Consider the following 25059-nt stretch of genomic DNA (forward strand, 5'->3'; position numbering starts at 1 on the left):
TAGTAATTAGAAGATGATCAAAGTTCTATTTAGAATAAACACTGTTGTTAACTAGTTCTGTAATTTTAAAATTAAATTTAAACTTTAAAAAATTAACAGAAATCTATTTTCTCTCATTTTTCTCTTCTTTTTGGGAACTCCTCCCTTCACCATCCCTCTAACAAATGTACACAGACAAACAAAAGAAGTCTCTGCATTAGCCATCCAAAAAAAAGTTTCAATTTGCATCCTGAGTCCAAACATTTCTTTCTCAGCACATTTCATCATTGGTCCCCTGGAATGGTGGTTGGTTATTGCACTAATCAAAGTTCTTAATTATTTAGACCAAAGTTACTTATCTTTACCATGTTGCTCTTATTGTATAAATTGTTCTCCTGGTTCTGCATACTTCACTCTGCATCAATTCATAAAATTGTCCCAGATGTCTTTGAAACTGTCTCTTTTATCAATTCCAACATAATACTATGGCATTATATTCTTTGACCATATTTTTAGTAAATGCCTACTATGCACCAACCATGAACCACTTGTGAATTGATGGGCACTCTCCGTCCCCCAAACAAGTGTCCAATTTAGTTATGTGATCTTCAGGAAGTCATTTCCTTTCTCTGCATCTCAATTTCCTTCTCCACAAATGAAAAAATGGATATTAGGGTAATTAAGGACCTTTCTAATTCTAATCTTCTTTAAATCAATAGATGCCTAGTGGAGAGGGTGTTGGTAATGAAGAAAGGAAAATGAAAGGGAAGAAAGAGGTACAGAAAAGGTAATAGAATGCATGTTTGCCAGCTCTACACTTCTGCAAAGAGCCAGTCTACTTCATGAGACCCTGCGCTTCTTGTGTCAGTTCCACAAATTGCATAACCTAGTACAATATAGCATTTCTATAGACAAGATTTCAATTAGAAAAGTTTCCAGAAGAGTCAAATCTCAATTAGCCAGGAGATTCAATAAGAGGCAGGGCTTGGCAAGTTTGACCTTTATATAGAGTTCTCTTGATTTAGAGAACACTGTCCAAGGTGCTGACCATTTGGAGGTATCTCAGCAGGTATTGCTCACCTTAAGCCTTGACTAATAAAGAGCATTTTTAAAATAGGGAAAGAATAAATTTCAGTAACACCATAAAAATTTCCCAGGTTAGGGAAAAAAAAGAACCTAGAGATCTTTTGATAATTTCAGGAAAATGATGGAGAGCCTCAATGAAAATTAAAACAACCATACTATAAAGCAAAACCACAATCATTATCTCTCACATTTCTGTAGCATTTTCTATTTCTAAAGATTTGAACATTTCCTTAGTTCTCTCTCACACATGAGGTAGATCCCAGGAGGATTGCTATTTCCAAAAGATAGATGAGAAAACTGAGCCATCCTCAAGATTAAATTAATTAACCAAGACCATAGGATAACAGCTAAAGGGCTAGAAGGGACCTCAGGTATCATTTAGTCCTTCATATTGCTGTTGCTTTCATTGCTCAATAGTTTTTGTTGTATCCAACTCTTCATGATCCCACTTGGAGCTTTTTTGGCAAAGGTACTTGAGTGGTTTGCTATTCCCTTCTCCACCTTATTTTACAGATGAGGAAATTGAGGCAAACAGCGTTAAATGACTTGCTCAGAATCACAATTTCTAAGGCCAGATTCGAACTCAGGAAAATGAGTTTCATGACTCTAGGCTGGCATTCAATCAACTACACCACCTAGCTGTTTCTCATTTTACACATGAGGAAACTGAAGTCCAGGGGGATGCTGAGGAGGTTGCCCAAGGGCATAAAAGTATTAGGAGCAGGAGTGAGATACAGTGGACTCTCCATTCCAGAGTCATTGCTCTTTCTACTATACCATTCCTAATTTTATATTCTTTTATTTACACCATAAATGACTATGGTAAAATGTACCCAGGACTATACAGAAGTTGAATCTATTATTAACCAAAGAATGAATCTATTATTAACCAAAGAATGGACATTTTTAGGGTCTCTAAATTGCTCCCTTATATTAGGAAGAGGTGGAGGCAGCAATCATGATGCATTTGCAAGTTATTTGCAAATTTTATATTTGAGAGGAAAAGTGACTAAGCCCCCTACTGAAAAGGATTAATTTAACCAACTCTGACAGTTGCTTGGGGGTATTCATTCTACTTGTATTCTTCTATGTCCATTCTAGATACTATGCCTGCCATGGATAAGGACACAGACTTGTTGGCTGCTGCCAGCTGGATCAGGCAGTTGGTATTTTAGAGGAACTCAGACGGATGGTAAAGTGAATGCCAATTTTTCCAGGTCAGCAGGCTTCCCTGGGGCTTTTGACAATGGCTTTCAAAGGCCAGAGGGCAGTGTGTTCTCTGAAATATGGTGCCTTAAAGATTAGTCTCTGCCCCTTTACCCTTGCCTCACTGAATCCTGTTTCTCTGTTGACACACAGGCCACTGTTAATGGTTGGATGAAAAGGAGTGTTGAAAGAGGGGCACATAGCACAAGAAAAGGTAATGGTTAGCATAACCATACCAGTTGTACTTGAAAACTATCTTAAGGCCAGAGACCACACTGAATATAGTCCAAAGATATCTAAAAATTGCAATTTTGTGGTCCTTTTATACACCTTAATCTGGGTTTGTCCTGGATGATGAGAATTTAGGAATAGAGGAAAAGACCATTCACGCCAAATGCCTCCCCAAATGATGCAGTCCAGACAGATGGTGTCCCTTCTTTCCTGTGGAGGAGTGAATCAGTAAGCAGGAATAGCTCTAATGACTGGCAGATCTCAGAATGCAGCCCCCTTGTGTAATCAAGGGAAAGCTACTGACCCCAATGGGCATCAATTTTTTAGCTTACTCATGATTGTTGTTGTTCAGATATGTCTGACTCTTCAAAATGCCAGGGACCATGCTACCCATGGAATTTTCTTGGGAAAGATATCGGGTTTGTCATTTCCTGCTCTAGCAGCTTAAGGCAAACAGATTTAAGTGACTTGCCCAGGGTCTCACACATAGCTAGTAAGTGGCTGAGGCCAGATTTGAACTCAGGAAGATGAGTCTTCCTCACTCTATTGTAGAGTTAGTTCTAAGCAAAAGTTGGGGTCAGGGAGACCTGACGTCAAATTTAGCCTCAGACACTTACGACTGTATGATCCTAAGCAAATCACTTAACCCTGTTTGCTTCAGTTTCCTCATCTGTAAAGTGGGAAAAAATAATAGCATCTCCTTCCCAGGCAAAAAATGTCCTAGAATGTCCCTGTATCCTCTGCTTCTTAGAATTCTTAAGTTTCCATCAGGCTTGATGGAAGTACCACTTTCTACACAAAGCTTTCCATATCCCTTCCCCTTACCTGTATCTATTTAAAAAAAAGTCTTTCAAATATACATATTTTTCCCAAGGGCTAAGATTATTAAAAGCTCATAAACTTCTCCACTGATAAATTTTATTCCACCAATGGAAGGCAATGGTTTTCATTCACCATCAGGTATCACTAACTCATAGATTTTCAGAGATTTTCAACAGGAAAAAAGGGGATCCCTGAGTACCAAGACAGGAAGGACACAAGGTATAAAGTGTAAGACAGGACAAAAGAAAAACAGGGGTGCTCTGAAGACAGATTTTGGTGGTCACATGAGTTTGCCTCTGGGAAATCTCTTCCCTGTGGATGGCACTGAAGGTCCTGTTGCCCTGATTTCTTTGACTAAGTGGGGCACCTGAGGATTTCCAAAGTCCTTTCCCCTGACTGCTGATGGAGTTTGGAAACCTGACTTTTAGAAGCATGTCTCTCTCCTTCTTCTGAGACTACCCACTGTGGGGGAGAGAAAACTGATGGATCCTAAAAATAATTCCTCTCCCACTCGACTCATCTTGCTCAGTCTGACACCATTGCCAGGTGGGGTTCTACTTGTCCTAATTTCCCACCTATCTTTAGCAGCAACTTAATGAGGGAGAATTCCTTGCTGAGAAACAAAGCACCATCTTAGCTACTAAAAAGTATAGGGGAAAAGGCAGGAAGACCTTGGGGCGCAGGAGGAGGGTTATGTCTTTCTCTCATGCTCTTGAGGATAAATAGGATCAGTAGACTGCTAAAAGTCAGGGATTTGGTGACTGCTTCATTATAGGATGAACTAAATTCAGCAATTCTCCAGCTGGGAAATTGGGGTAAGAAGATGAATGCTAAACATGGAGGATTAGGTGGTCTTCTCTCCCTAAGTTCTGTCTTTTCTATCCTATTCTTCTTTTAAGAAGGGACCTTCACTAATCTGTGTCCAGAAAAAGCAGAGAGGTACTCTGAAAAGTTTATTGGATTTATACTTTGGAAGATCTGAATTTGAATTTTGGCTTTGTGACTCATTAACTGTGTGATCTTTAATAAGTCACCTCCTCCTCGGTTTCCTCCTTGTTAAAACATGGGGGTTAGATTAGGTCCCTAATATTCTTTTCACCATTGAAAGCCAAAAACCTGAAATTCCACAATGAGTGATTAATTTCTTTGCATAAAGCTTTGCCCCATTCTAGGGCTCTTAGTTTACTGGGCAAATACTCTTGAAGGGGAAACACACTAATTCACACCTAATTATGAATGACTTTTTTCAATCAGAGAGAAACATGATAGAACCAAGTAGTATGGGAAATCCCAAAAGGGTATGGTTAAGGTCAGGATACTGGTCTTATTTACTTCTGCATTAATCTGCTCAGTAATTTTTTAGTCATATCCAAGTTTTTGTGATCCCTTTTGTATATTTGAAAGACTTTTTTTTTTTTTTAAAGTAGATATAGATAAGGGAAAGGGATAGGGAAGGCTTTATGTGGAAAATGGTACTGTCATCAAGTCTGACAGAATACTTTGGAAAGATACTTTGTCCAGTATCTTGACAAAGATACTAGAGTGGTTTGCCATTTCACTCTCCAACTTTTTAGATGAGAAAACTGAGACAAACAAGATTAAGAAACTTGCCCAAGATCATATAGCTAGTATCTGAGGGCAGATTTGAACTCAGGAAGAATCTTCCTGACTCCAGACCAGATACTCTATCCATTGCACCATTTAGCTGCACTCCCTGTATCAATCTAACACCTACCAAAACGCCTTGCATCTAATCCAATTCAACTTGATTTTACAAACACCTTCCCCGGGTTTACTACGTGTAGGGCCCTGGGCTAGGTTTCAAGAGGATATACAAAGATGAGTCAGACCCTCTCTCTGCCCTCAAGAACTGCAGTCTACTAAAAAAGGTAAGACAAGGTGAGTGGGAAGAATGGTATGGTAGGGGATGTAAAGTGTTATGCAAACACAGAGGATCACTACAAGGAGAGCTTCATAGAAGTCACACTGAAGTTATTGGGTCTTGAGTAAAGGGTAGGATTTTAGCAGACCGGTTTGGTGGGGCCAGAAGAAAAGAGGCATTCTAGGCAAAAGTCTGTGAGCAAAGACATTGAAAGGATGACGGGTGGGGCTGGTTAGAAAAATAAGATGAAGTCCCATTTGGCTGAGCAAAGATTTAATAAGAAACAAGGCTGGAATGGTAGGGTTAGGCTACAGCAGTGGTTCTTAAACTTTCTGGTCCCAGGACTCTTTTATATTCCTAATTTGAGTCCTTCCTCTCTGCCCTGCATAAAGAGTTTTTGTTTGCTTGGATTTTATGTATTGATATATTTTTTGTATTAAAATCACATCTTATATATTATTATGAAAATAATCTTGACCTTGTAGACTCTTTAGAGTCACAAGATCACACTTTGAAAACTAAAGTACAAAGACTCTAGAACACCATGGAATAAAGTTTAGACTTTTTTTTTCCTTTCCTGTAGCCAGGAATAAGTTCATTATCAGAATGAACCAAAAAGATACAAAGGGATAGATGTGGAGATCATAATTTTGCAGGGCACAAACCCATAATTTTATCTATGGAGACTCCTAATAGGAGGCTAAAGAATTGGTCATTCCTAGTTCCCAAGATTCTAAGTTCATCTTTTGATAGGTGTTAATAATAGCTTCCATTTACAGATAGCACATTAACTTTATAACATGAGTCTAAGGTTGCTATTGTCATTGTAGAATCACTTTTCAGTTGTGTCTAACTCTATGACTTTGCCATTTTCTTCTCTGGCTCATTTTATAGATGAGGAAATTGAGGCAAATAAGATTAATTGACTTGTTCAGGGTCACATAACTAGTGTCTCTGGCCCAATCTGAACCCAGAAAGATGAGTTTTCCTGATTCCAGGCCCAGACTTCTATGCATTATGGTACCATGTCATTGCTCATACAGTGAGGTAGTGCAAGTCTTATTATTCTGATCTTCTCCAAGAAAAAAACTACAGTTTATCAGGGTTAAGTGGGTCTAGGGATCACACAACTTTTAAATGGCAGAGCTGGGGCTTAGACCTAGTTCTTCTGACTCTTAAGAATCTATAATGCCATAGTATTTTCTAGAAAAAAAGATGTGACAGCTTTTCTCCAAAAATTAGGTCTTAGACTTCTCCGCTTTCTCTCTTCACTCCACCTCTACAAGTTCATTTATAGGCTCTGTGATTTCGCAACTTATAAGCTTTACTCTTTGGAGGTGCAAATAATTGAAAGGGTGAAGTGATTTGATAGAATTCAAGCCATTTAATCTCTCTACCAATTTTCTCTTCTGTTAATGATTATTAGTAACAATTACCCCAGCCAATTCACAGGATTGCAGACTGATAAATGATTCTGTCAGGGTCAGCACTGGAAAGCACTAGGAATGATCTGTACAAGGACTCACATCTTCCAGGGACATTGTTTGAAGACTCCTCCATGTATGAGAAAGCCAAATTTCGGGGTCCTCAAGCAACTACCCACAAATTGATTGCTCTGAGGGCCCACAGAATTGTACTGGGGAGAAGTTAGAAGAGGCGCAAAAAACAAGGGTGATTTGCCCTGTTTTCTCACTTATTAATATAGATGGCAAAGTGGCAAAAGAACCAATGGCCATCTAAAAAGGAAAATTTACCTTTCCTTCCTTTCCCCCTTCCACTTATTGGAACTGGAGTGAAACAGAACAATGATTTTCTAGTAATAGTCTAAAAGCTATAGAAAAAATTCTACCTCGGTATTTCTGGTATTATTCTGGTGGATTGGGATTCTAATCTCTTACAAGCATGTTATCTTTTCTCTGATTCACAACTACTGGTTTTACCTACTTCTAAACTTGGCCAGCCATTCCTACTTCAGTCCTAAATGTCACATTCTCCTTGGCCAGCCATCCTTACAAATATGTGCTATTGATAATCAAAGTGAGAGAGACAGAAAGAGAGAGAGAATAGGTTGAATGACCCAGATGCTTTGTTGGTTAAACAATGAACAATTAATTATAAAGCAACTATAATGTGTAAGGCACAAGCCGGATAGAATCTACTAATTGAAATCCATGATATCACAACACACAATGTCAGCCATATCACAATTTAGTATCAACCTACTTTATCCAGCCTTAACTTAAACTATTCCCTTTTTCACTAAAGCAAATGACTCACCATCATCCTCTGTATATAGCTTATATTTTCCCTCCTTTGTGAGCTTTTGCTCACTGTTACCTATCTCAAGAATGCCCTCAAATACCTTCATTTCTCTCCCTGTTGAATTTCCACCCATATTTTAAAGTTCAATTTAAAAAAAAACAACAACTGCTCTAGAAAGATTTTCCTGAAAATCTCTATCCACTACCATCTCTAGTCATTGGCCTTTTCCCTTCTGATGTAACATAATACTCTGTATCACTCTTGGGTACCTATCAGTTTATTTTGGATTATAGTCTTCTGAGCTTATTTTGTAGCTTCACACTTAGCTATAGGCTGGGACTGTCTTTTATTTAAGATTTCTCTCTCTTCTTACACCTAAGCCAATGTTCTTTAAAGAATAGGTGCTTTTCCGAATTGTCAAATTACAGAATCACAGCATTTCAGAGTTTTCAGCTTATATATGAACGAACTGAAAAACAGTTCCATATGTGTAAACCTGAGAGTGTTTGTGGTTGTATCTATAATAGCATATTGAACATGTTTATATACCACGGTATAATTTTCTAATTGTCTTACTCCAAATTAATCTTCTTATTCTATCTATATTCAAAACCCTATAGTCAGGCACCATGTCATTTCTTTATCTTTTTGCCTTGACATTACCAGGCATAGAGCCAGATACCCAGCAGAAACTCAATGCTTATTGATTGAATGCCTATCTGGACATCTATACAACTTCTATTTAGCTTCCATCTTCTCTACTGGATATCATTATTTGGAAAAGGAATTAGGTTTTACTTGGTCCCCGAGGGCAAAGACAAGTAGAGTTTATCTCCTTTAAAATTAATTTTTCTTAACAATCAGTCCTAGCTAAAAGTAAAATGGATTGTTTAGGAAGGTAGTGAATGAGACCCTAGCCCATCACTGAAGGTCTTTAAGTAACATGAAATTGTGTGTTCTGTCATCAGGGAAGAGGTTAAAAAGAATTTCTATTCTTGTACAGATTAAACAAGACGACTTCTGAGGTCTTTTCCAAGTAATCTATGATTCTAAGTAAAAAGATCTCTAAATTGAAAAAGCAGAACAAATATAGCTAAGAGAGAAGTAGAGATTAAGACAGGTGAGCAAGAACTATCTGTTCCATGCTAAAAATAAATTATATAAAGAGAAGGGAAAGAACTTGAAATTATGATCACTGAATAAATATCAATAATTAATGAGGACTTGTTGACAGGTAAGGAAAGGCTTAAGATGACTGTTCTAATTCTTAAATAAAGAAGGGAAAGTATATTTAGAGATCAAGAATTATGATCCTGACATCGATGGCCAACAAATTCTGGAAAGGATTCTAAAACAGATGGTTTATGATCATTCAAAATAGGAAGCAGTGATTACTAGGAACCAGCATGGATTCACTAAATAAAAACATGCCAAGTTTAATCTCATTTCATTTTTTGGATAGGCTTGCCTGCTACATTCGGTAGCCTGGATTTCAGGCAAGACCTCTGACAAAGCCTTTCATGTCTTTGGAGAAGGTGGAGGAATATGCACTAAATGGCAATGCAATTGGGAGGATTTGTCTTTTTGAACAACTATATTCAAAGAACATTAATAGATAAATATTAAACTAGAGTGGTCTCCTCATCCTTGTCATGTTCAATATTTTTACTACTGACTTAGATAATGACAGAGTAAGCATACTTATCAAATTTATGGCTAATATAAAGTCAGAGGAATATCTAATACATGGAATAGCAGGATCAAAAACTTAAACATTGATGAAAGCACAGAAAATAAATCTTATTTTTTTAAAGATGACAAGCAAAAAAATTAGATGAAATTTAATAGCAGTAAATGTAAAATTTTACATGTAGATTAAAAACAGCAGCCACCAAACAATAAGAATTGTGCCTAGGAAAATACAATATTGGGTTTAACTTTTGTTTGATTACATATGAAAAATACTTAGGGCTTTTAGTTGATTCAATATTCAATCAATAGTATGATGTGGTTGCCGCCTTTCCCCCTGAAAATTAATGCAGTTTTTAGGCTGCTTAAATAGTAATGTAATGGTCACTAAAAAGGAGGTAATAGTTTCATTGTATTTGGGAGTAGCAAGACTACATTTCAAGAGGGTCACTGACAAAAGGGAGTATAGTCTAGAAGGCAGCAAGTAACTGAAGCACTTTGAATCCATGTCAAATAACTCTTGAAGAAACAAACTCAATATTAAGCTGAAAAAGAGAAGACTTGATAGGACTTAAATATCTGAAGGCATGTCATCCTGAAGAAAGATTAGATTTATTCATTATATATCTAGTATATTCACGAGAAAACTAGATCTTCAGTGCTAAAAATTACTAGGAAGCAAATTCAAGGCTCAATGTATAGAGAAGGTCTCTCTAACAATTCCAGGAGTTCAAAAAATAAAATAAGTTGGCTTGAAAAATAGTGAGTTCTCCTTTCTAACCCTGCAATATTTTGGAAGAGGCTGGATGATATCCTTTCAAGAATTAAAGAAGATTCTTACACTTGAGTAGAATGCTAGACTGATGATTCTAGATGGCATAAACTGTAGGGAGGAATAATTTTTGGCCTCAGACAAGAAACATTCATTTGATCCTTATGAGAACCCAGAGGCAGATCCTATCATTTAATCTTCTTTTATAGATGAGGAAACAAATTGAGAGGTTATATAGCTAATAAGTATCTGAATTAGGATCAGAACTTCTAGGTCTTTCTGACTCCCAAGTCCAAGGGGATTCATTGGGCCTCCTATGTACCTTGAAAAAAGGATTGGGCATAGATATATTAAGGGCAGTTTGTTAGCAATGGAACTGGGCTCCAGAAAGCATAATGGAAGGGCAAAGAGTAGGGTAAAAGCATTAGAGGAGAAAGCTGTCTCTGGACAAATATTCCCATGCTGTTTAGAAACCAAGCATTCTTCTAGACATGGTATCAGTGGTGAATCCACAATGGTGAATTTTCCTGCCTTCATTTTACATAGTTGTGCCATCTGAGGCTTTAAAGAGGACTAGGTATGGAATTTTTTCTCTACAATCTGCTTTCCACAGAAAATAAATGTTCTGAGACTTGATTTCACGAAAAAAATTAATCTGGAAAATGGATATCCTGTTCTTTTGTGAACACACCCGTGTGTTATGGGCACCTACATTTGACTCTAAAATATCAAGAGGAAGAATTCTTTGGGGTTTATAGAGTTTTGAGATTTGAAACAGTCCAATGAATTAGTCTAACAGTCAAGGAACTAAGAAATTAGAAGCCAATGTTCTTTCTTATTCATCTCATTTACTGTAGATTCCATGTCCTATTAATATGCAGCTCCTCAGTTCCTGTTGTGGTGGTTCACTATGTCCACCTCTTTATGACCCCATTTGGGGTTTTCCTGGCAAAGATACTGGAGGGACTTGCCATTTCTTTCTCCAGCTCATTTTCAGAGAAGGAAATTGAGGCAAACAGGGTTAAATGACTTGCCTGGAGTCACACAGCTATTAAATATCTGAGGCCAGATTAGAAAGATGAGATTTCCTGACTCCAGAACTATGCCATTTAGCTTCCTGCCGACCTAAACTAGCTTACAATTTACTATATGTTGTCTTACGTTTATATTCTAATTGTGGGTGTGAGTCTAACTTACCTAGCCAGAATTGGTATATTAAGGACAGGGACTGGTATATACATTGCTGATAATTACCCATAAAGTCAGTCATAATGCATGGCAGGTGTCCAAGAAATCCCTTTTGATCCAGAAGACTTAGTGCACAGACATTCATTTTTTCCAACCATATAATGGGAGAATAAACATAACTGCTTCTCAGGCTACCTCATAAGGAAAAGAGATGACAAACACTGATAGTAGTCATGGAATATCAGAGTTGGAAAAGCATTTACAGTTTATCTAGGCCAACTGCCTCATTTTCCAGAAAAGGAAACTGAGGCTCAGATGTGGAAAGTGATTGGCTTGTGGTCATGACCAGTTAAGGCCAGTTTTACACAAATAAAACTACTTCCATTTTGGTAGCCTGTGCTTTTCAGTGTGTTTCTCATACATTACATCATTTGATTCTCATGATAACGCTAAAGTATGTAAGATATTATTGCCATTTTATAGAGGAGATAACAGATATAAACTAAGTGATCTGTCCCAGGTCCCACACCAGAGCAGAAGCCTCCCTGGGCTTCCTGGCTCCTAGACCATGTTTCTCCACATGTAGAAAGCTTACTAGCTCCCAATGGAAGTTGAGACAATACTGTCTAAAACAATAAAGTTAAGTTCATTATGGCAAATTCTAAGGACTATAGGTCTAAATGGAGAGGCCTCTGAGGTCCCAATCCCTCTGTGTTAGCGATAAAGAAACTGAGGTTCACAGTGAAGTCATAAAGGTAGGAGCAATTCAAAGTAGATTTGAACCTGGGTCCTTTGGATCCCCAAGTGCTCCTAGTGTACCTTATTGCCTCCTGGCTCCTTCCTGATAGACAGCCTTTCTGACTAAGAGAATTAGGCCATCCTATGAAAACAATATTAAAGGAAATCCTTGCTGCTATCAAATATATCCAGACCTCAGCCATTTCAGGTCCTTACAAGGCAAAGGAGGTTCAAGAATTCAGCCACACTGTCATTACTTCCAAGTCAGAATTAATCAATGAATATCCATTAAAATCAATTGTTTTTCTCCTGATTCCAGGATTTTGGCCAAATTGCCATGGGCTCTTTGCTTTGATCTTAATGTTTGCTGTGTGCTGGGCAATGTCTCTTTAATTCATAGGCCTCTGAATCTCCATGGAAGCTGCTTATCTTTAGTAGAGGACTAGCTGAATATGGGTATGAGTGTCTGGGTAAAGATGTTCTTTTACGATCTTCCTTACTTTCATTCTCCTCTGCCTCCAACATAGCACATAAAGACACATAGATTTCTCCCTCTTCTAACTCCCACACCCTTCACTGTTTACTCTGAGCATCCCCCTAAGGTATTATAAATGAACAATTGTCAAGGCTCCATGTTTCTGGCACTGACTCAGAGACTAAACCTACAGTGGGGGGAGGGAGGAAGAGGTGGAGAGAATTCTCCCACCTGGTACTAAAAAACAAGTTTGGAGGGTACAAAAGATGGTATGATGCTATGAGAAGAGCACTGGCCTTAAAAAGTTCAAGTCTCGGCTATATTTACTATGTATATAGTATATAATTATGTATATATTTATTGTGTGTATGTGTATAAATATATGTATATGTATATACATATACATATATACACACACAGCTATATTGTATTTTATATACAATATAAAGAGAGTAAAATACATTGATCCTTTTTGAGTTTTTCAGTTTCCCATCTATAAAATGGATAAAATAATACATGCCCTATCTAATTCACAGTGCTGTTTGGAAGAGAGTGCCTTGCAAACTTTTGCATCTTCCTGACCCTTAAGAACCTACACTAGAACATGAGAGAGAGAATATATTTGTAAAAACCTTGCAACAAAATGTGATAGGCATATGAAAGAGATACAAAGTGATACGAGAAACTTGGTCAAAATTCTTATTCAAGTGGTGGGGGCAGCCTCTTTGGAAGCCCTAGATGCTCTCTTTATCCTGATATCATCTTACACTGCTACTGAAAAGACTGGGAGAGAAGAAAAACTATGTTTGGTTTGTCCCAGGTTCTCCATTCCAAAGGATGGCTTGAAATCCTTGTGTACCTTGTATAGCCTGGGTTGGTATCGCTCATTTGGCACTTAAGTAGCTTTAAGTTGCTATATTTATTTGTGGGCTTGGTCCTCTCAACAAGATTACAAGCTTTTCAAGGGCAAGATCCTTGTTCCAGGCACATCTGTATCCCCCGAAGTACCTACATTATGATGACTTTCAAATAGTAAGCAGGCACTAAATGTTTGTTGATGACCAAGTGAAGATGACACAGGTTAGAATCTGTGTGGAGGGGTGACTACAGTATATGAGGCTGTCCCTTGTAGCTGGCAGCATCATCACTCACTGAGCTCAGCATCATCTGTGGCTCTGCCTAGGGGGATGACCTACATTTGCTATTATCCTCAGATCTCCAGGCATCTATCTAGAGTAATTTATTTAATTATTTGTTCCATTCTGTCAGTCACTGAGGGAAAAGAATTCATGGGCCCCCTTCCAGTGACTCTGGGAGACAGACTAGGGTCAAATTTTATGAAATCACAGAAACTTTTCTTCTTTCTCTCTCTCTTTCTCTCAGCACACAAATAAACGTATTGTAAGTGTATAAATACAATGTGTAAATTTTGTGTGTACATATGTATACTCATAAATATGTACACATATATGTATGTATTTATATAGAGACAGATGTATAGATAAATATACACATACACACATATTTGTAAATGTATCATTTTTCAGTTGTGTCCAACTCTCTATGATCCCATCTGGGGTTCTCTTGATAAAAGATACTGGCGTAGTTTACCTGGTCCTATTCCAGCCCATTTTACAGATGTGGAACTGAGGCAAACAGGGTTAAGTGACTTACCCAGAATATGAACTCAAGGAGAGACTTCCTGACTCCAAGCCTAGTACTCTATGCACTGTGGCACCTCCTAGCTGCCCATTATAACAAAGTGATACTATTTGCTAAGTGGCCAGTACTTGACTGTAATTGAGAACAGATGCATAGCTACAGGGTGAACAGAGCATCACTTGGGAGATGGAAGAAGATAAAGGAACTGGATTTGGAAATAATACCATCATATAGATTCAGAATTATTAAAAATTCCAGTAATTTCACATACAACAACAAAACCTAAAAACATCCCACAGATCCTCAGCAAATTCTTAAGGTCCTTTAGTTCTGGAATACAGTTAAAAAAACTCTACTCTAAATCATTAGGAAACACAAAATCCTAGGCCTTAGGAAATGAAATCTATACATCTGCAACAAGGCACTTAACTTCAACTCCAAATCCTTTGTGGAAAGGTAGAGTGCTCATATTCTTATGAAGGGCATTCCCAGAGTAATAGAAGGCAATCCTGGAGGGTCTTTCCAGACCTTAATTACATAGCAGGAAAGTCTCCCTATTTGAAAGTAGTCACCTTGTATTTATACCTAGATAGAACTGATCTCTGTAAGCTTTCATTGGCTCATCATTCCTCTGAAAATGGCTGCCCTTTACTTCTGGATTACCTCCTTCAACTAGCTGTTTGTACCAAGGACACTAAACTAATCTACACATTAGCCTAACTGACGAATAATTTGGAAGGCAAATATGGTAGGTTAAAAGACATATAGCACTGATTTCAGAAAAGCCAGAAAGACTTATATGAATTGATGCTGAGTGAGTAGAACCAATAGAACATTGCACACTATAACAATAAGATTAGGTGATGATCAACTGTGATAGACTTGGCTCTTCTCAATAATGCAGTGATTCAAGGCATTTCCAATAAACTCAGGATGGAAAATGCTATATGCACTCAGAGAGAATTATGGAGACTGAATATGGATCAAAGTATAGTATTTTCATCTTTTTGTTTGTTTTTTTTTCTTTTTAGTGGTTGTTTTCCTTTTGGTTTGATTTTTCTTGCACAGCATGACAAATGTGAAAATGTTTAAAAGAATTGCACTTTTAAATCTATATCAAACTGCTTGCTGTCTTAGGAAGAGGGAAGATAAGGAAGGGGGAGGAAGAAAAATCTTACAAAAATGAAATGTTGCAAACTAGTTTTATATGTATCTGGAAAAGAAAATACTATTGAAAAATACTCTTTTAAAAAAAGACATAATAGTATTCTAAAGTTAAATATGAAAAACTGGTAAGTTATTTAGGCCATAACCACAGTCTCTCAATAGCCAGGAGGGCAAAAATCAAATACTTAATATTTTAGAGTAACTTTTCAAATGTTATAAGGCTCAGAGAGCACCTTGGGATCCCCTCTGGGTGTTTAAATATGGTCTAGTGGCTTTGGATTGAGAGAATCTGTTGTTGTTTTTAAAATAAAACTGTATTGATATTTTTTGTTTTTATTCTACCTACATTTATTCCTTTCACAGTGAAGGAAGTAGTTATGTTCAGAATAGTTTGAATAGAACTGGAAAAAGTCACACAATTGTACTGAATAATACATTAAACATTCATGTTTCTTAGCTTCAACTGGGTCCTCACTGGAGCAAGATAATCCTTTTATTCTTCCTTAATTGATTCCTTTTTGAACTCTTCACAAAAGCTTCAACATTTCCTTTTCTCTGTTCAAGCCCCACAGTTGAGAAGCTTGTCTCTTCCTTGAAAAAACTGAGTTCATGTAATCCTTTCTCTCATTCTCCTTATCTCAACATTTCTCAGCATCATCCCCTACACTCTCCTTCTTTCCCCAACCTCAGAAGTGATCCTTCTTGTCAAGGCCAATCCCTCACATGTGCCCTTGATTCCATTCCTTTTCTTTGGCTGATTGCAATTTCAGTCATTTCCTCTCTCTTGCTAATCTCCAACTTCTTCTCATATTTACTGGTTCCTTTCCCACTGCCTTGAAACTTGCCAAAGTCTCTCCCATCTTTAAAAAATATATATATTTACTAGACCTGCCATCTGCTCAAATTATTGTCCTACAGCTCTTCTCACTTTCTCAGTCAAACTCTAAGAAAAAGCTGTAGTTATCCCCTACATACAGCAATATCACATGCCACTCACTCAACACTTTGCAGTTTAGTTTCTGACCTCACCACTGGAATGAAACTGCTCTTTCCAAAATTATCAATAATTGCCTACTTGCCAAATCTCATGGTCTTCTTTACATTCCTCATCTTTCTTGACCTAGTTTTCACATATGACACTGTTAACATTTTTAATATATTTTTTTCCTCCTAGATATTCTTCTTATCTGGGCTTTTCCAACATTACTTTTAAGTGTTTTCCTCCTACTTTCCTAACTGCTCTTTGTCAATGTCATTTGATAGCTCAAATCACATCCTTTATTGTGGAATGTATCCCAAGGTCCCTCCTCTACTTTCTCTACATTCTCTCAATGTATGGGTTTGAAGATCATCTCTATGTTGATGACTCCTAGATTTTTATAGCCTTAAGCTTCAGTCTTTCATCACTAATTACTCTTGGTCATGTCAAATTGGATCAACTTCAACATGTCTAAAATGGAACTCAGTGTCTTTTTTCCTTCAAATCTACCCTTCTTTCAAATTTCTTTGTTTTTAAGTTGGTTACCTGGCATTATTTCTACCTCTTCAATCTAGTTTTACTTTTATCCAATCAATTGACAAATCTTGCCACTGCTATCTTCATCCATCTACTTTTCTCCATTAATATAGCTACTACCTTTAGGCTGAATTCTTGTCCCTTATTGCCCTTGCAATAGCCTCCCAAGTGTCTTCCCCCTGTCATGAGCAAATGTCTTCTTATTCTAGAATCAAATATAAATTACTCTGCTTAGCTTTTAAAACCTTTAACAACCTGCTTCCAAACTATCTTTTCAGTCTCATTGTACATTACTTCCCTTCTTGAACTCTACAATGCAACCAAAATGACTTTCTCTGCTTCTCACACATTATGCTCAATCTCCCATTTATGTACTTTTGTACTGGTTACTTTACCCCGTGCTTCTCATCTCTAACTCAAAGAATCCCTCCTCTTCCTTCAAGAAGCAAGTGCCACCATCTACATGAAGCCTTTCTTGAATTCCCATGCTAGTAACCCCACCAACCCACAACCAACTAATTCTCCAGCCTTAAGATAAATTCCCATTATGTACTTTCTTGCAATGGCTTTGGTCATTGGTCACACAGAGAGAGACAAAGAGAGACAGAGACAGACAGATAGAAAGAGACAGAGAAGCAGACAGAGTGAAAAAGACAGAGATAGAAAAAGACACATATACACAGCTCCTTTAATGAAACAGAGCCTTAGCATGTCCTGAAGAGGGAGCTACCAAATACTTTGTATTTAAATCTTTTTGTTTGTTTTTTTTTTTTCTTTTTAGTGGTTGTTTTCCTTTTGGTTTGATTTTTCTTGCACAGCATGACAAATGTGAAAATGTTTAAAAGAATTGCACTTTTAAATCTATATCAAACTGCTTGCTGTCTTAGGAAGAGGGAAGATAAGGAAGGGGGAGGAAGAAAAATCTTACAAAAATGAAATGTTGCAAACTAGTTTTATATGTATCTGGAAAAGAAAATACTATTGAAAAATACTCTTTTAAAAAAAGACATAATAGTATTCTAAAGTTAAATATGAAAAACTGGTAAGTTATTTAGGCCATAACCACAGTCTCTCAATAGCCAGGAGGGCAAAAATCAAATACTTAATATTTTAGAGTAACTTTTCAAATGTTATAAGGCTCAGAGAGCACCTTGGGATCCCCTCTGGGTGTTTAAATATGGTCTAGTGGCTTTGGATTGAGAGAATCTGTTGTTGTTTTTAAAATAAAACTGTATTGATATTTTTTGTTTTTATTCTACCTACATTTATTCCTTTCACAGTGAAGGAAGTAGTTATGTTCAGAATAGTTTGAATAGAACTGGAAAAAGTCACACAATTGTACTGAATAATACATTAAACATTCATGTTTCTTAGCTTCAACTGGGTCCTCACTGGAGCAAGATAATCCTTTTATTCTTCCTTAATTGATTCCTTTTTGAACTCTTCACAAAAGCTTCAACATTTCCTTTTCTCTGTTCAAGCCCCACAGTTGAGAAGCTTGTCTCTTCCTTGAAAAAACTGAGTTCATGTAATCCTTTCTCTCATTCTCCTTATCTCAACATTTCTCAGCATCATCCCCTACACTCTCCTTCTTTCCCCAACCTCAGAAGTGATCCTTCTTGTCAAGGCCAATCCCTCACATGTGCCCTTGATTCCATTCCTTTTCTTTGGCTGATTGCAATTTCAGTCATTTCCTCTCTCTTGCTAATCTCCAACTTCTTCTCATATTTACTGGTTCCTTTCCCACTGCCTTGAAACTTGCCAAAGTCTCTCCCATCTTTAAAAAATATATATATTTACTAGACCTGCCATCTGCTCAAATTATTGTCCTACAGCTCTTCTCACTTTCTCAGTCAAACTCTAAGAAAAAGCTGTAGTTATCCCCTACATACAGCAATATCACATGCCACTCACTCAACACTTTGCAGTTTAGTTTCTGACCTCACCACTGGAATGAAACTGCTCTTTCCAAAATTATCAATAATTGCCTACTTGCCAAATCTCATGGTCTTCTTTACATTCCTCATCTTTCTTGACCTAGTTTTCACATATGACACTGTTAACATTTTTAATATATTTTTTTCCTCCTAGATATTCTTCTTATCTGGGCTTTTCCAACATTACTTTTAAGTGTTTTCCTCCTACTTTCCTAACTGCTCTTTGTCAATGTCATTTGATAGCTCAAATCACATCCTTTATTGTGGAATGTATCCCAAGGTCCCTCCTCTACTTTCTCTACATTCTCTCAATGTATGGGTTTGAAGATCATCTCTATGTTGATGACTCCTAGATTTTTATAGCCTTAAGCTTCAGTCTTTCATCACTAATTACTCTTGGTCATGTCAAATTGGATCAACTTCAACATGTCTAAAATGGAACTCAGTGTCTTTTTTCCTTCAAATCTACCCTTCTTTCAAATTTCTTTGTTTTTAAGTTGGTTACCTGGCATTATTTCTACCTCTTCAATCTAGTTTTACTTTTATCCAATCAATTGACAAATCTTGCCACTGCTATCTTCATCCATCTACTTTTCTCCATTAATATAGCTACTACCTTTAGGCTGAATTCTTGTCCCTTATTGCCCTTGCAATAGCCTCCCAAGTGTCTTCCCCCTGTCATGAGCAAATGTCTTCTTATTCTAGAATCAAATATAAATTACTCTGCTTAGCTTTTAAAACCTTTAACAACCTGCTTCCAAACTATCTTTTCAGTCTCATTGTACATTACTTCCCTTCTTGAACTCTACAATGCAACCAAAATGACTTTCTCTGCTTCTCACACATTATGCTCAATCTCCCATTTATGTACTTTTGTACTGGTTACTTTACCCCGTGCTTCTCATCTCTAACTCAAAGAATCCCTCCTCTTCCTTCAAGAAGCAAGTGCCACCATCTACATGAAGCCTTTCTTGAATTCCCATGCTAGTAACCCCACCAACCCACAACCAACTAATTCTCCAGCCTTAAGATAAATTCCCATTATGTACTTTCTTGCAATGGCTTTGGTCATTGGTCACACAGAGAGAGACAAAGAGAGACAGAGACAGACAGATAGAAAGAGACAGAGAAGCAGACAGAGTGAAAAAGACAGAGATAGAAAAAGACACATATACACAGCTCCTTTAATGAAACAGAGCCTTAGCATGTCCTGAAGAGGGAGCTACCAAATACTTTGTATTTAAAGCCTATGAATTGAATGCTCAGATTCTTGAGAGATAGCATGTCATAAATGATAGTCAGGAAAGTCTGGGTCCTGCCTCTGACACATACTGGGTGTGTGACACTGGGCCAGGAAATTAATACCTTATTGCCCCAGGCAACTGACTGGCATAAACTGAAGAAAAAGATGCCTATGCAATGCTAGGGAGAGTTCTCTCATTCTTTACCAGCGAAAATACAGGTGCAGACAGAAAAAAAAAAGCCAAAACACAAACAAACAAACAAAAAGACTGAGCATAATGTGAAGTCACTATGGTAGAAAATTGGGTAGAAATCACATTGACCTTGAGGCCATTCCTATCAAAGAAAGGCAGACACCTCTTTATTTTCTAGAGTCCTAAGAATGCACTTTCTTTGCAATAGATGGGTAGTTTAGTCTCCTTGATCCTTAGGAAAATCTTTAATGACAGTAAATTTGTAATCTGTCTGTCACTTTACCCCTGGAGGAATTCAATACATAGTAATACCAAATATCAATTATATATTCAGAAACCTCTTAGAAAATAAATGCACAAAGAAATGATAAATATCTGGGGGGAAAATACCAGGGAAAATTTTTATGAATTGGTACAGAATAAAATAAGCAGAACCAAATGTATGCTTTTCATTCTTCCAATAGCTCAACACACCCCTGGAGATTTTAAACAACAGCTAAATCCAACAATGCAAGGCAGTCCAGGTTAGGAAGCAGAAACAGAAGAACCTGGCCCCAGAAGGAATTGCTCTTCAATGGGAAAGAAAGGATTTCTCTTTCCTCCCTTTTTTTAAAATCAGCAATAGTACCTAACATCAGAGCTGCTTGCCTAGAAGACTTATTGTTCAGCAGCTGGAGGATCAGAGGGCCAATTAGAGAGTTTGAGACACAGTTGGGGGAGCAGAGATATATACCCTTCAGACAGACATGAATACAGAGAGAGTGTGTGTATGACACCTGGCAGAAAAGAGAACCAGGTATGAAGTCAAAAGAGGGCTGGCCCTGGTCATTGAGAGTTGAACTGAGAAGCAGACCCTAAGATCCCAGTTAAATGATCCACCTAACAAGAGACAATGAGCTGAAGGTGGTGTGTGTGTGTGACACAGAGAGCAAGAAAGAGAGAGAGAGACAGACAAAGAGACAAAGACAGAGACAGAGAGAGGGAAAGAGAAATAGACAGAGAAAGAGAGGGAGAGAGAGAGAAAGAGAGAGGGAGAAAGAGAAAAAGAGAAAGAAAGAGAGAAAAAGAGAGAAGAGAGAAAGATAAGAGAGAGAGAAGAAAGATAAAGACAGACAGACAGACAGACACACACACACACACATACACACACACACAGAAACAGAGAGAGAGAGAGAGATAGAGAGAGAGAGACAGAGACAGAGACAGAGACAGAAACAAAGAGACAAAGAGACAAAAAGGGAGATGGCTTGGCCACATGTATCCTTATGAGTTTGCCTACTACCACTGGATTGCAAGAGTGTGTTCCAGATACTTTGTTTCCTGGGAGAGTGCATTCTAGGATAGGTAGGACACGTTTTGAAGTTCCTATTCTTCCCAAGCCATTTTTGCAACTGTCATAGCTTATTGTTTCTACTGTCTGACTGTTCATGAGAAACACATAGATTGATGGAGCCTCATAAGGTCTAGTTTTAGGAAATCAATCATACAGGATACTTCTAGAACCTAATAACAGCCATTCTTTGGGAGGATCAAACCCCTGAGTGCAAGTGCTGAGTTGGGGGACTGTTTATGAGGAAATGTTACAAAAACAATAACTACAACAATATAAAACTACTACTAAAACTATTTTTAAAAAGCTACTAAAAACTACTAAAAATACTAAACTACTAAAAAAAAGAGAGCTATTTTCTATCTCTGGGTGACCCCCTCACCATCCAGTCACTCCAACTGTTACTCCATCATCTTAACAGGCTGAGCAATCATAAAGACAAGACCTGGGTAGTGCCATGACAGGAAAGCAAGTAGGCAAAGGAGAAAGAAAACTCAAGATTCAGTTTTTCCTACCTCCGGTCGTTTCTTCTCCGTCGGAATAATTTCTTAGTGTGTGCAATCTCTGCTTCATGGGGCATTGGATGATAACCCTGCATTGAGAGAGAAACACTTTGTCATCAATAATTCTGAAAGTGAGAAGCTCCTTTTAATACTAAACCAAATCCCTATAGATAAAACTGTGTATTATTATAATAGATATTTAACCACAATAATGACTAGCATTGGTATGAACAAACTTACAAGGTTTATCTAATCTGATCAATAATAATTTAAATAAAAATAGTAATAATAATGATAAAAGCATGGACTAGGTGATGCCCAAGTCCTTCTAGAAAAAAAATGGAGGAAGGTTCATTGACCAAAGAATCAAAATGATGTTATGTATAATAAAATACATTAACAGGTAGAAAGAACAGGAAAAGGATTGGAGTTGAAGAAAGAGCAGGAATTTTGAAGGGCATGTGATGGGTTTCAGAACTAAAATGAAGGTTATGAATGAAAGACCTAGGTTTGCATTTATTCTTTTTTGGGGGGAATGGGAGGATCACACAGCTAGTGTCTGAGACCAGATTAGAACTTGATTCACCTGACTTCAGGGTGAGTGCTCTACTGTACTACAATCCCTTGTATTTACATGGCAATAGTGCAGATCTCCACTGCCACTAAACACCCAAGTCTGGGAGACTACAAAGTGCCTACCCAACTTGGACCTGCTTCTTCCTGGACTCCACACCATTAATGGATCTCAGTGTGATATTTTACCACCAGCCACACTCAGGGACTGACTTTGCAAGCTTCCTTTCTTGAAATCTTCTACTAAGTTTACTATTCAAGTAAAAGTTGTAACTACGTCTGATATAGTCTCCATAACTACTGAGAGCCCAGACAGAAAGAAGCTGCTACTAAAAATGAGATTTTTGCCTCAATACTTACTTCTCCCTTTCAGTTTCCCATCACTGGATTCATGAATGAATAGAATGAATGAAAAAGCATGTATTAAGTACTTATTGTGTACTAAATGCTGTGCTAAGTGCTGATGAAAACAACTAGCAAAATAGACAGTCACTGATCTCAAGAAGTTCACACTCCAATTGGAGGAGAAAACACATAAAAGAAAGTATAGCTACAGGAATGACAGAGGTATAGTGGTGGAGTAGATGGCAAGGCCAAAGATCTTTAGGTTGTCTGTGCCAGGGGAAAGCAAAACATAGAGGCAGGACAGATGGTAAAGCCTAGTGGTTTTTTATCTCATTAGGGGAAGAGTTGCTGACTCCTCCATCATTTGAGTCCTGTGAGCAAACAATTTAGACAAAGGAGAGAAGGAAATCTATCAATCAACATTTATTAAGCACTTACAATGTATTAGACAGTGTGCTAAGCACGAAAAGAGGCAAAAGACAATTTCTGCTCTCAAGGAACTTAAAATCTAATGGGGAAAACAAACAAATATGTATAAAACAAGTTAAATACTGGATAAATAAGGAATAATTTAATTTAATGAAGGCACTAGAAAGAATAGGGATTGGGGGAAACTTCTGGTAAAGATGGAATTGCAGTTTTATGTAGTATTATCCAAGTCACTAGAGAAGGTAGAGAAAATTTATAAATAATTTTACAAGATTTTCCAAGTTAAGTCAACATATACTCTGATCATCAATAACCTCATTGTGAAGGATGGCAGAGTTGTTTTTTGTTTTTGTTTTTTTGGGGTTTTTTGGAAAATATAATTAAAGTTTGTTCACTCTCATTTTTAGAGTGAACCAAGAATTGTAGATTACTCTGAAACCTTTTGCCTCTATTATACAAATACTTTCTAAACATGGACATGGGCAAGTACTGAACAATGTTATTTAAAAAATGAAACATATTTTAGGGGACAGGAAATAACTGGTTATTGATTTGTGAGTCATATCAGAAATCAGCAGTTTGTGTGCAATCACATCATCAACTAGTTAAAATAAACATCAAATTAGACAAAGGTCTAAAGGTGAAAACAATTACAGCAGCTTCATCGTGATCTATTCAAATAAAATATGTCAAAAAATGGGAAATGGAAAAAGACTGATTATCATCATTTCCTGCACAAATTAATGAATAATAAATAGGTGCCACAATGAGGAGGCCACACGAGTCCAGAAACTGCCTCAGCCAGAAAATACTTGATCCTCCTGCCAAAAAGAGGGAGACAGCAGTCAAAGGCAATACCAGTTTAGAATGCAAACATTTGCAAAACATTATCTAAGAGAATGGAGGAAGATTACAAAGTATGAATTCAAAAAGCAGAAAGAAGTAGTAAAAATAAAATATTCCCCTCAAAAAGTTTATAATGAGAACCAATTGACCCACAATATCTTAAGAGCATTCATAGATGGAACTTTCAGGAAGACAGTGAATAAGGAGAAAATAAAATAAATCTGATCACATTTCTAAAATAATCTGACTTTAGTAAAGCACAGAACGACCATATTGGGATCCTCGGTCTACAAAGAAACAGAAATGATACATGCATACACATATGTATATATTTTGTATCTACTTATGGTTGTATTGATATTTATCTCAATAAAACAAACACAAGCTATTTGAAGTACTTCTATGTTTGTATCCTTGGTGATTGACACATTATACCACTTGCTAATTTTCACTAACTTATCTCCAAGTTTTCTAAGGAGCATCTACCAAACTACTAAGGCTCTTTAACTGAGTCTTTTAATATTTTATTGACACCCATGCAAGCAATTGGCTATCTAGCTGTTATAGTTCATCCTTATTACATAAGAGGACCACCTCCTTTCCAAATTATACATGTATTTAGTTTTATTCCTTATGTATATATCATTATTTGTAACAGCACAGCTTACTTACTAACTCCTATTTCCTTGGAAACAGCTGTAATAATAATTCTTCTGAGATCATGGTGTTCCTTGGTTCATAGTCCTCACCTAAGACATAAATCACCTTGAGATGAACTTTGGAAGCTCCGTTGTGATCAGCCTCTAATTTGTAGCTCAGGTACTCTCAAATCCATGTCATATTGGCCTATGTTTTCTCAAATACTTAAATCAATACTTTTTCTAGCTTTCTTCACATCTAAACCTGGAACAATTTCTGGACTCTAGGACTGAGGGGAGCTGTCATGCCAATCTCTAAGGCTCATTTTATTTACACCTGCCTACAA

At 37.2% G+C, this 25059-nt stretch overlaps 1 protein-coding gene across 2 annotated transcripts in view; it reads right to left on the bottom strand.

Moving 5' to 3' along the window:
• Positions 1–25059, bottom strand: part of CTIF (cap binding complex dependent translation initiation factor) — a 478113-nt gene that overhangs the window by 204201 nt on the left and 248853 nt on the right. For both annotated transcript variants that reach the window (XM_051969645.1, XM_051969644.1), the window contains exon 7: positions 21894–21970. In XM_051969645.1, coding sequence (XP_051825605.1) covers positions 21894–21970 — 77 coding nt within the window. The remainder of the gene's footprint in view (positions 1–21893; positions 21971–25059) is intronic.

This window comes from Antechinus flavipes, chromosome 1 (genome assembly GCF_016432865.1).
Source record: "Antechinus flavipes isolate AdamAnt ecotype Samford, QLD, Australia chromosome 1, AdamAnt_v2, whole genome shotgun sequence".
Lineage (NCBI taxonomy): Eukaryota > Metazoa > Chordata > Mammalia > Dasyuromorphia > Dasyuridae > Antechinus > Antechinus flavipes.